Below are 12,690 nucleotides of genomic sequence, written 5' to 3' on the forward strand. Positions count from 1 at the left end.
TCTGGCAGCAACAACCGTGCCACGCTCAAAATTGCTTAAATCACCTTTCTTTCCCATTCTGACATTCAGTTTGGAGTTCAGGAGATTGTCTTGACCAGGACCACACCCCTAAATGCATTGAAGCAACTGCCATGTGATTGGTTGATTAGATAATTGCATTAATGAGAAATTGAACAGGTGTTCCTAATAATCCTTTAGGTGAGAGTATTTTACTTTTACTTTGCTAAGTGACGGGGTAACTTAAAAGGAGAGATATAGGGAAATAAATCCTTAAATCCACAGGTCTAAATCGCTCTTGGATAATAAAGCTTCAATGGCGATACTATACCGGTGGGAGGCAGCAATGCACTAAAACAGAGCCGAGACTGCCGGAAAAAAGAAGAATAAGCTTTACTATTTTGTGTGAATCATCTATGGTGTGAATGCGCCCCTCTGTGGTCAGCACCGGTGCACACACCACGAGGACCCGCCAAACACACACACACAAGTAGACGCGTGACATGCCTGCTAGCTCAATAGTAAGCTAACTGTTAGTGTTGCTGTCCTATCGTAGTTGCAATCATGTTTGTAGCGCGTAGTATCGCAGCAGATCATAAAGATCTAATTCACGATGTGTCGTATGATTTTCACGGCCGCAGAATGGCAACTTGCTCCAGTGATCAAAGTGTCAAGGTAACCGTTGCTTATAGTGAACTATATCAGTTTGCTAATGTTAGCGTTAGCTGCCATAACACATCTTGTTAATATTATTACCCACGTTATCAACGACCTTAGCTCACTTTTGGATTGACTGACTCTTATTTTCCACCAGTTGTTGACACACGGTAATGTTTGCTTAATCTGCTGCTAATTCTGACTGTTGAAGTTGAACTTTTACTTATTGAATTTAGCTAGTTTTCTAGCCAAGGTGCCTGTAGCATACCGGGCTAGGAGAGCAGAGCAGCACAGCTTTCATGGAAACACTGCAAACACTGCAGAGTTGGCTGGTAGCAACAACATGCATTTGATAAAACCCTTGTCTGTGATTTACATGGTATAATCTAACGTTATTTGTAAACCAATTCAGGATCTCAAAATGAAGAGCTTGTCACATTCAGGTCGCATGTTAACGTTAACGTAGCTTAACCAGTTTGTGCACAGATACTTTAATTTCTTAACAATATTCTCACATCTTCTGTCTCTCAGGTTTGGGACAAAAGTGAGAATGGAGAGTGGCACTGCACAGCCAGCTGGAAGGTAAACCACCTGCTGCTGCTTGATCCGTTTTAACTGGTAAAGGCTTTCCTGGTAAAATAAATTTTATCAGCCGGCATGCTTGCATAACAGCTTACGTTTGCATAATTTCCTTTGCAATTATGTCCTGCTTTGTCTCTTGTGGACTACAGCTTAACATCTGACAAGTGCCTGACAAGCCTTTTCTCTTCTGTACAGACACACAGCGGATCAGTGTGGAGAGTGACCTGGGCTCATCCAGAATTTGGGCAGGTTCTGGCATCCTGCTCCTTTGACAGGACAGCTGCTGTCTGGGAGGAGATTGTTGGGGAGTCCAATGACAAGCAGAGAGGACTGAGCCACTGGGTTAGTGCAACTCTAGCACCCTTCTAAACTAGCAGAACAGACATTTATTTCTTAATCGCACACCGCTCGCCAGTTCAGTAGCTCCTGCAGCGTTCATAATGATGGTACAATTAAACATCACAGTTCGCTGCTAATTGTCACTTTGCCACAGTCTTCTGTTTGATCTGACCCAAGTGTTTTATGCTGTTATCTTTCTAGATAAAGAGAACCACACTAGTGGACAGTAGGACGTCAGTGACTGATGTGAAATTTGCCCCTAAACACATGGGCCTCATGCTGACCACCTGCTCAGCGGACGGAGTGGTGAGGATCTACGAGGCTCCTGATGTGATGAACCTAAGTCAGTGGTCCCTGCAGCATGAGATCTCATGCAAGCTCAGCTGCAGCTGCATTTCTTGGAACCCCTCAAGGTTAGACCACTGATTTACTGTGTATCAAAAACATTTACTATTCTTCATTTCCATAACCGATCACAGAAACTTAACCGGCAACTATCTTGATAGTCAGTTAATCAAGATTATAAAATGATAAGTAAGTAGAATTTGCTGCTTTCAAGTTCAACAATAAACTGAATGTTTTTGAGTTATGAACTGTTGGTTGGACGAATCAAGACATTGGATGATGTCATGTTGGCCAATTGAGAAATTGTGAGAGGCTTTTGTCACTGTTTTCTGATATTTTGTAGACTAAACGATTTCAGCAACTAACTGGCGATTAATCAATTACGAAAATACATTTACATTTATTGAGTTAGCTGACGCTTTTATCCAAAGCGACTTACAATTGCTATATGTCAGAGGTCGCACGCCTCTGGAGCAACTAGGGGTTAAATGTCTTGCTCGGGGACACAATGGTGAATGGGTCAGTGTGGGGGATTGAACCTGGGTGTCTCACACCAAAGGCAAGCATCTTATCCATTGCTCCATCACCACCAATAATCGGTAGATGCAGACCTAATAGGAAGTAAAAAGGATTGTATTTTCTTTTACCCTCTGTTACTGAAAACACCAGTTAAATCTTTGTATTAGTATAACACACTTTGTCATCTAGAAATTCTGCGTATAGAAAGACTGCCGGTGAATTTTACAGATGAAGCTCTGTTAAACTCTGATTAGATCCATGATGTCAGTGACTGAGTTGGCTGAAAGAAGGATAACTCTTGTCAGAAATTCTCATTATTTCACATGCCACTGGTCGTCTTTCTGCGGGCACGTAACAGTACCACTGCTGTGAAACCAGTGCATCTCTGTGCCATTATTTCACAAAGCCTCATGCACTTCTTCTGACACTGAAATATAACATGCCACAGTGGGAAAAGCGCAGGTAGCAATAATAAAAGGAATGATGGCGGAATTCCATTTAAAATAAGCACACTTTGTTGTACATACTGGATATGGCCAATAACTTGCCCTTAATGACTTGCAATTTTTTGCTGCATATTTCAAGAGTTGTCCATTCCTTTTATTATTTATTTAGCTGACGCTTTTATCCAAAGCGATTAACAATTGCTATATATCGGAGGTCGCACGCCTCTGGAGCAACTAGGGGTCTTGCTTAGGGACACATTGGTGGATGTGTTACAGTGCGGAATTGAACCCGGGTCTCCCACACCAAAGGCAAGCATCTTATCCTAAAACTATGAACTGTGACCTCTCAGCTGCCTGTTAATAATACAGTGGAGTTTGAGGATCTGTCAGTGTAATCTTGTGGGTGTTTTTTCTCGCCTGCCACGTAGCTCTCGTGCCCACCCGCCAATGTTTGCAGTGGGGAGTGACGACAGCAACGTAACGTACGGTGGGAAAGTACAGATCTATGAGTATAATGAAAACACAAGGTAGGTGTTCCTGTGTGTCACTCTGATACAAATATACCAAATATAAACAATAGAACATTCCGAATACTTTCTTTTGTAAGTATTTAATATTTGTGCAATTCTTTTAAACCGATGTTAAAAAGGAAATATGCTAAAGCAGAGACGCTGATGACCGTCACTGATGCAGTCCATGACATTGCATTTGCTCCAAACCTGGGAAGATCTTTCCACGTGCTCGCCATTGCAACTAAAGACGTCAGAATCTTCAAGCTTGTGCCTATGAGGTGACTCAATTTTTTTTATCTTTATATATGTGTTGTCAAAGTTGTCATATGAAGGGCTCACAGTACACAGACATTAGTGTAGTCTCTGAGATCCTGAATTTTACATTTCACTAATTTAATATATGTCCCATATATGCAGATTCTTTACAGATGTACTTCTGCAGCTGCTACTGTTCAAAACTGTTAAAATGACAGAACTGAGAACATACCATTATGTAAATACATTTTCTTTAACTTGGATCCATCTGACAGGAAGGAGACCACCTCTACAGGACCCACCAAGTTTGAGGTGCAGATTGTGGCTCAGTTTGACAACCATAACTCCCAGGTGTGGCGTGTGAGCTGGAACATCACCAGCACCCTGCTGGCCTCTTCCGGGGATGACGGCTGTGTTCGCCTCTGGAAAGGTGGGAGCTTATTGTTACTGTCTTGCTTTCATTTTACTGACAGCTATACTGAAAGGTGTTTTTTGTTCATTTGTGCAATATTTCTTTTCAAATCTGCATAAACAATGACTCTTGCCAGGTATTGAGCAACTCTGGCTGATGCATTGTTGGTATCAGGAAAATTAACTTCAACAACAGATTCTCAAAACATCTGAGCTGTTCTGTTGATTGCTGTAGTTAGTTATAGACTGATTAATCGGCTGGCATTTTAAGATTATAGACCGATACCTTCACTCACAAGGCCGATAAACAAAGAATATCTGCAGCCTTGTCAGTGTGGCTGCTGTGGAGCGATGTTAGCACTCCCACTTGTGAGGTTTGGGAAAGTGGTGGAAAAAATTTGTTCCGAGCCCTAAATGTTCTCAAATGACTGTAAATCTAATCTAAAACCATTACTGGTGTTAAATATTTTTAGATTTATTCTGGAGAGAAAACTGCAGTTGAATGATTGGGCAAACACCAGTTATGTTCTGAAATCTAACCCAATGCACTTTTCTATTTCATTAATAAAAAAACAACACCACCACATTACTGGCCAATATACCAATGTGTGTTAGACTGTACTTTGCATAGAGTAATGGAATTATGCATGACTTTTCTTTGTTTCCTTTGCCGCCCTGCTCCCTAAATATCTGCATCAGCCATTGAAAAACCTGTATTGATCGACCACTAATTTGTAAAATACAAGCTGTGGACAACTGGAAAGCTATGTTGGCCGTAACCCCAGATGTCTGCTAGATGGGGCTGCCTCATGTTATGGTTGTACATTTGTTATTTGATACAACAGCGAAGAGTTTATATGTACGCATGCAGCGGGCACAGATCACACCATCTAAGAAAAATATCTGTCTTTTTAGCTTCTAGATCAGACCGCATCCAGACCTATCCGCTGTCCCTCCGGACTCAGACCAATAGCAGATTTAGTATTAAGAATTATTACCTCGTGACGGAGCTTTTCTATTTTAACCCGCGCAGCTTTTCTAGTTGTACTGTTTTAGCGGCCCAGGAAATTGATGAAATATTTGATTTGACAGTCAGTTGTTGACTAAAATCATATGTTGATACAACTATATTTTATGGTACTGAGTAATAACCCAAATTAGTCGTTACGATGTCCCGGACCTTTGCTTCGGAAAATCTTCCATAACTGGACCTCTTTGAATTTTTATTGAATACCTCTGCTCTCACGGTGTTCACTAGTTAGTTGCTAACTTTGTTTGTCTGCTGTTTGGTGCTGGGCAGGTAGTGTAAGGGTGCTTTCACGCCTGCCTCGTTTAGTTTGGTTGAATGGTACTAGAGTTCGTTTTCCCCCTTCGTGTGGTTCGTTTGGGCAGGTGTGAACGCAGCAATCGCACTCGGGTGTGCACCAAAAGCGGACCAAAAGCTTTCAAACGAACTCTGGTGCGTTTCGCTTGTGGTGTGAAAGCAAACGAACCAAACAAAGGATTTTATGATAGCAGACATGTGATGTGAGCATTATTTCCAAAGCTAAACCACTAATAAGTCCATCTGTGAGAAGGATACAAAACAGTGCATCTTTGACCAAACACTGAGCTGAGAGATTCTAAAAAGATCTGTAGAATTAAGGAGAACATGATGAGAACACTTGATCATGTTACAAGCGACGCGGGCACTGATTTTACCTCCTGCGTCTCTCTGCAGCGAACTACATGGACAACTGGAAGTGCACAGGCATCCTGAAGGGAGACGGCAGCCCACTCACTGGCTCGTCTGGTCAGCCCACAGCCATGAGCACCGTGGTGGGCTCGTCTGTTCAGACCTCCCAGAACGCCCTGAACGGCATGTCTGCAGGAAGGTAGGTGGCGTGGTGCGTCTGACGCCACTCAGCAAGCCCAACCCGACCCCGTCAGAACTGACAGCTTTTTATGCCTCACACTGACTGGGACTGCAGCTGCTCACTGACAAACTCCCTGGGCCCACACTGACCAAATGTTTAACTCATGCAAAGAGCTTGGCTTCCAGCATACAAGTTGTCAGCATCAAGCCTGTGGAATTGGGTGTGTTGGGGTGTATATTTTTTATTTTTATTTTTCAATTTCCTCTTGATTTGTACTGATGTGCATTACAAGTGGTTTCCACTCTGCATTGTCACTGTTAGGGCTAAACATTTTCTTGGTATAAAAAGTAAAATAAACCTGTTTATAGAAATTTGATATGTGAGTATTATTTCAAATGCTTGAGCTATTTTGGGATTTACAGCAGGACCACTGTGTTAGGTAACATTCATTTGTAAAGACTGAGGAATAACTTTAGTCTACCACATCTCAACATCCAACATCTTTGTGGCTATTTCCATTTTCAGTTAAGAAATCAAATCAGCGCTCTGTCATTTTCTCCTTATTTCACTTTTCACTTTGAATGTATCCTTGAGCAAGTATTGCCAAACTCTTTGCTGAGCAGGACAGCTTGAATGAACCTCATTAACAAACTAATAACTTCCTAAGATAGACATATATGTGTCTATATACAGGCATTGACATTTATGGCTTTAAAGCCAGACTGTGTAACTTTTGAAAGAAGAGATAACTTGGGATGGTAAGAACAGGAGCTTTAAGTAGCTAATGTTAGCAAAACGTTTGGGAGAAATTGCTAAAGGACGTTGCTAAGACAGATATGTTTTTACGATTATCCCTTAACTGTCAGTTGTGGCCACAGTGGTCGCTGTTCAGCAAAAGTTACATACGCTTGCTTTAAGATTTGGATTTGGTTTATCGATGCTGTTTTGGCTAACAGTATTTTTTTTTCATCAGACTTAATATGTGGATGTTTATGTTCAACTTAATAACCTCTAACTTGACGTGACCTCTGTATTTACCATTAGTGACTGTTCTGAGTCTCCTCTAACCAGAGTAACATGAGATCTGTGTACTGTATGTCATTCTATGTTTATAGGAAATTTTGTAAAATTACTCTACATAAAAATGTCCTTGCATTCCAACTCCTTGTTGACAAATGGTTTGTTGAAGTAATGTGGTATTGTACTGCTTGTTGCATGCAGGATTGGAAAGAGGGCTCCCTTTGCCCCTCCCCTGCGGCAGCTGACCTCTCCAAAGATATACCAGCATCCTGCATATTACTAATGTCTCCTCTGCATCAGCTACCATTTGCGCTTGTGTTAATTCATTGGAAATGTGTGAGTCAAGTCCTAGCTGAGTACTTGAGTATTACTAGTTAAGGACTGCATGAAAACTGCATGCTCCTGTTCTTCACAGCTTTATTTTCATTCCAACATGTTTGCCAGCAGAAGATGGTGCACATACACCTTTACAAAATAAACCTCTGTCCCTACTCTGTCTGCCATTCTCCTTTTCCTGTTGTGTTTTTTGGTTTCTACATGCATCTCTTCTCCTCTTAATCTCTCATTTCTACTTCCTTGTATATGTTTTCCCCTCTGTACTCCATTGTCATGGTCTTTTCCTTGTCCGTGTATTTGTCGTCTTCGTCTCCTTCCATGTCTTTCGTTGCTTCAGGTATTTCTTTCCGCCTCTGGATCCTCCCAGAGCGGGGACCAGGTACGGTCACCTGCTGCCTCCCCCCTCCCTCATAGAGCACTGTGATGCTGAGCCCATTCAGCCTCAGCAACAGGCTCTCCCCCACAGACACTCCTCTAGGGCACTGCTGCCCTTACCAGAGGCTGAAGGGCAGTGATTTGGTCGTTTAAAAAAAAAAGAAGGGACCAGCTTGCGGGAAAGGCAGGGGCCCCACAACTGCCATTCATTTCTAATAAAGATCTTTAATCTTTGTCTGTATTTTTTATTATTTCTTTTTCCTGTGCAAAAATTAGAAAATTTTGGAATGCTTAACGAAGATTGTGTTAAATGTGCATTATATGACCAGGAAAACCATTTTGACAACCATTTTAATGTTAGTCTGTGAATAATCAACCAAACATTTCCTATATTTAACTTTGTAATCTGGTGCTTTAAGTGCATGGCATGTGCAATAATAAGCACATGTATGTATTCTTTTGTTTTGGGTCATGAAACAATGTTAGTGTAGAAGAAATGTTCTTCTTCAACCATCAGTGCCTTCAGAGGAAATGTTTGTAATTATCACTTGGAAGTTTAAAATTGCCCATTGAAGTTAGAATAAATGCAGATATTAAAAGAATGTTATTTCAGACTGTTTTTCCTTCACATGCACAAGCAGAAACTGCACTGGTTACCATGTGAGACAGCTCTTTTATGGAAATGGCACATGATTCATTATCTCATGTCTTTTGTTCAAGATGGCTCCACATTCTTTTTTTAGTCTAATGTTGGGTGAGAAAATAAGTTATCCTAGAAATTATATTCTAAAACACATCAACTGGCAAGATTCTCTAGAAATTGACTCTAAACTGGATGAGCCCTATTTTACAACAACAACAACAACAAAAAATCTGATCAGATTTAGTCATTTCAGGAATGATTGTCCCTGCTGAAGTGTCTCCTAGCAAGTAGCTGAGCCCTACCAATTCAATAGCTTTTGTGTTGTTGCTGATCCCCACTTCATGGATACAAGATATTTCCCTGTAGGGATCAGTTAAGAGACACTATTAATGTGTGAATATGAGGCGTTTCTCTTGACATTTGTGCTCTTAAATTAGGGAAATGAACAGTACATCATTTATTTTGACGGAGGATAGAATTTCATGTCATGGCTCATGACTCATAGATGCTTCTCAAAAACTGGTATGCGTGGGATGGCACTTCTCTCTGCAGGCAGCTGTCTGCTAACCAAGCCATTCTTGCAGCTGCTTGGCAGAACACATGATACAGTAAACTCCACTTGGCCATTAACCATCATACTGTGCGTACTTGGTTTTTATGTCCTTGTGTATGGTTGAAACAACTTTTATTTTGTCTAAGAAGATAATTTAAATTTTTAAGTTAATTCTGCGCGTTTATTTCTATACATTTCGATCATTTTTAGTAGTATTGCTAGTAGTAAATATACATTATGTCTGGAGTGTAAAAACACGCATCCCGCTTCTTTATTTGTAAGGACAGACGCCCGATCGATACATGAATGGGCTGTTTTTTTTTTCCCGAACTGTCCCCAAGTGTCCAAGCCCGACAGAATGGCGTGAATCCCATCCAATCACGATTGACAATTTCCTCCCTCTCAGTTGTGTTGTCCAATCAAAATGGTTTAAATTGGTTAAGTGCCGCCCACATGACATGACGCTCACGCGGGCTTCCTGTGGCTTCTGGGCGCTCCTTGGTCCTCCAAACTGTTACACGGTTTGTTTGATGTGCTTCATTTGAAGCGACAATGAAAAACTCAAGTGTTAAGGAAGTTGCTTTAGGAAGTTAACTAAGCCCAAGCAACGTGTCTGCGCCAGTTTCTAAAGACGAGAGTCGAGTTGGAGAAGAGCCGTGGTGTGTTGGTCCCCCTCCCGAAGTCTTCAACGTGAGTTTGAACAAACGTTTAACGTTACGTGAAGACGATTTCTCTTGCTGAAATTGATTAGTCTTAAAAGAACTGGGTAGCGAGCAGGTTAAACTTACCTGAGTTGTCTGTGCTGTCTTTAACTTGTCTTCTTGCAACACTTCCCTCTAACTCCATGAACGCAGGTTTTTGGAGTAGAAACGTTAGTTAACTCGAGAGCGTGAAGACTGAGTTTGACAAACCCCTTGTTGTTTTTAGCATCTAACGTTAGCTAGCGTTAAAAGTTAGCTAACCTAGCGTAGCTAGTCACTTGCTCTCTGTTTGTTTTGTAATAAGGCCAACATGTACAGTCGCAAAACAACATAACTTACATGAAAATATTCATAAAAGTGTATTTATTTGTATTTTGCAAACCACTCCTTTTCTTCCTTTTACTTGCGTTTCACAGTTGTAAGGTGACATCAACTAACTGATGGTCTCACAGATGATGAACTGAAGGCAAAGCCGCATTTGGCTGTCACCCTACTCCATTCAAAAACATGGCAGACAGTTTTTACAAGTTGGAAGATGAAGCCTTCCCCAGTTTCCTCTGCAAGTCTCTGGACAGCACCAGTGGCCGTGCCACACTGGGGAATGTGACATTGGGTTCAGGCCCAGGACTTCCAGTGGCTGCCTCTACAGTGGCTAAAATTAGACCGGGGTCTGACAACAGGTGGGAGCATGCTGCTGCTTTGGACAGATGTGACTCGTTGTAGAAATTCTGAATTCTGAAATTAAATTTCCTGTTTTGGCAGGTTTGTATTATATGTAGCATTTATATGCTACTAGAAATGGGAATTATTGGTATTCAATAAATGGATAGTAATACATTGTAACAGAACATATGGATGCATGGACTCAGGTTTGTTGATAAGAAGTTGCTGCAGCCCTTTCTGATTTCCCTCAAAAGTAACACGAACTTCCCTGAGGATGTTTGTGCTGAGTCAGTCTTCAGTTGCTAAATGTCACTGTGTGGTGCTAATCATGATGCAGAGCTGGTTGTCTTAACAATCAGTTGTTTTGTGAAAGGAGTGCTATGTGCTTTTGCTTTACAGAGGAGATCCTGTTGAGGCGTCCTATCTGGAGGGGAGAGAGCTGCAGCAGGCTAACCCACAGTCATCTGTTGGAGAAAAGCCCAAGTTTGCCCTCAGCTTCAAAGATGACTTGTAAGTATAAATGTACAAGTAGTTCAAACTGCTGATTTGTGTTTTATTATGTTGTCTGTAGAAAAAACTTTGTCCAATGTTCTAGTTCCTAGAACTTTTTTTGTAATTGCCGTTTTTTTTTTTTTTTTCTCCCTGGCGTACTTGCAGTACTGGTTGACTTCTTTCTGCATTATTTGAAGGAATGCACAAGATTTTCACTTAAATGTATAAGCAGCCATGCTATAAAATACAATGTATATGTATGAGGTTGAATTATTTCACTCAGTACTTTGACTCTAGTAGACTTAGTTCCTCTCTGTCAAATGTACATAAATGTAAATAAAACTTCTGTTAATATATAAATGTATATTGTTTTCATTACTACATATGTATTTCTATGAAGCCATTTCTATTTATTTTTGTGGATATATAATATTATATTTTGCTTACTATAATTAATTCTCCCACCTTTTCCATGCCGTCCTAATTCTTTACATCCCCACCTGTATTACAGGGACAATGCGGATGACTTCATTGCAGCCCATCGTCTTTCAGACATGCTGGTGAAAATTAACCTGGATGAGACTGCTTCTCAGAACCAAGGCTCAATGTTGGGTCTTCCACCCACACAGATGGGCTCGGTCCACGGCCGGCTAACGGAACTTGGAACAGGTAAAAGCTCTTGCTTAGCTCTGGCTTTATAGGTATAACACTGCAAATGTTGCCCAGCCTGAGAGTCACATTTACATTTTTATGATACTAACAAAATCTGTTTTTCTGCCTCCTGACAGATCTGTCAACAGGGCTTCTGACGTTTGCTCAGATTGGACATAAAGAGAGTTCAGATGCAAAGGTACTGATTTTGGTTGTTGTACTTTTTACTTGGAAGTAAGTTAAAGACTCAAAAAGCCCAAACCTGGCATCTATTATTTCCCCCCAGTTTTTCCAGATTACTTATGTGGAAAAACAAGTGAAATCTATTTACCACTTTTTAAACCATCATATTCATACAAAAAAGTATTTTGTTTATTCTCCAACAAAACTGATCAGCTACTTTCCATTGTGCTCCTTTTCCTGGCCGATCCATACAGGCTCAACACTTACAAGCTACATCTGAGGAGGACAACGTGCAGAGTGAGGGAGTGGACAGTGACCATTTCAGTGGCAGTAATTCAAGCTTCCTGGCAAATGAGAAGCTCATGTCTGTGGACAGCATGAACAGCGATATCACAGGTATGACATGCATTCATCTTTTAAAACAATTCTTTTAATCTCGCATAGTGTTACCTGCTTGTTAAATTGTTTACACCTCAGACATCTTTGATATTTTAAGTGCAGAAAATGAGCATAAATTGCCGACATGTTGTGAACATGTGTTTGATTCTCAGATGATGATATTGATTCGAACAACCTGCCTGATGATGAACTGGAGCTGTATTTCAATAAGCTGGTGCCTCCTGCCATGCAGAGAGGCAGAGTGGAGGGTCAGGAGATTCCTGCAAAAGTGAGACACTCTCCGCTTTGAAACACTTTCTACTTTTCCAACTTGTTGCCTTACACAACACCATTACAAAGCCAATTTGAAATAAGTTTAATTTAAATGAATGTTTCATTCAACTCTTATTCACTCTATTTGTCTCAGTGTCTCCATTAATCCATTTTATTGTTCATAGGGACTGCAAGGTGATGATGATGATATATCAAACCCAAGTTCTACAGAACCAGAACAGTATAGACACCAGTTCCTTGATGACTATGATCAGGTGAGCACATGTACATCCTTACTGTTTTGTGCCCTTGTGCTGTTTCCAGGTCATGGTATAAATTGAAGGTTCCTGCACGAAAATATGGTTCAGTTTCATAAATATTACCTGGAAATTTGTGGTTTGGCAAGAGGCCCCGATTGCTCCATATGTCTTAATTTTATAAAGTTACTTTCCTGTCAAGTCTGTCATTACTTTTATGACTCGTGGACTTAAAACAACCATTAA

At 40.8% G+C, this 12,690-nt stretch overlaps 2 protein-coding genes across 2 annotated transcripts in view; both read left to right on the plus strand.

Annotated features, from left to right (window-relative positions):
• Positions 1 to 316: 316 nt before the first annotated feature.
• Positions 317 to 7,885, plus strand: seh1l (SEH1-like (S. cerevisiae)). Its single transcript, XM_038712250.1, has 9 exons — positions 317 to 672; positions 1,186 to 1,236; positions 1,432 to 1,578; positions 1,777 to 1,988; positions 3,314 to 3,412; positions 3,535 to 3,675; positions 3,928 to 4,082; positions 5,784 to 5,937; positions 7,613 to 7,885. The coding sequence occupies exons 1-9, from the start codon at positions 562 to 564 to the stop codon at positions 7,788 to 7,790; spliced, it is 1,248 nt and encodes a 415-aa protein (XP_038568178.1). The 5' UTR covers positions 317 to 561; the 3' UTR covers positions 7,791 to 7,885.
• Positions 7,886 to 9,319: 1,434 nt separating this feature from the next.
• The window catches only part of cep192 (centrosomal protein 192), a 33,451-nt gene continuing 30,080 nt past the window's right edge, over positions 9,320 to 12,690 (plus strand). The window contains 8 exon segments of the mRNA XM_038712251.1: positions 9,320 to 9,536; positions 9,964 to 10,227; positions 10,610 to 10,720; positions 11,214 to 11,371; positions 11,491 to 11,552; positions 11,791 to 11,932; positions 12,088 to 12,203; positions 12,373 to 12,462. Coding sequence (XP_038568179.1) covers positions 10,055 to 10,227; positions 10,610 to 10,720; positions 11,214 to 11,371; positions 11,491 to 11,552; positions 11,791 to 11,932; positions 12,088 to 12,203; positions 12,373 to 12,462 — 852 coding nt within the window. The 5' untranslated portion in view covers positions 9,320 to 9,536; positions 9,964 to 10,054.

The sequence above is a fragment of the Micropterus salmoides genome, unplaced genomic scaffold (genome assembly GCF_014851395.1).
Source record: "Micropterus salmoides isolate LMB-PRFRI ecotype aquatic unplaced genomic scaffold, ASM1485139v1 Ms_hic_scaffold_11, whole genome shotgun sequence".
NCBI lineage: Eukaryota > Metazoa > Chordata > Actinopteri > Centrarchiformes > Centrarchidae > Micropterus > Micropterus salmoides.

Bases quoted from the DNA above. Each gene is read 5' to 3' on its own strand.
- seh1l (XM_038712250.1), top strand. From the start codon at position 562: ATGTTTGTAGCGCGTAGTATCGCAGCAGATCATAAAGATCTAATTCAC. The intron at 1,989-3,313 runs GTTAGACCACTG...CCTGCCACGTAG, and splicing joins ATTTCTTGGAACCCCTCAAG to CTCTCGTGCCCACCCGCCAA. The intron at 4,083-5,783 runs GTGGGAGCTTAT...GTCTCTCTGCAG, and splicing joins CTGTGTTCGCCTCTGGAAAG to CGAACTACATGGACAACTGG.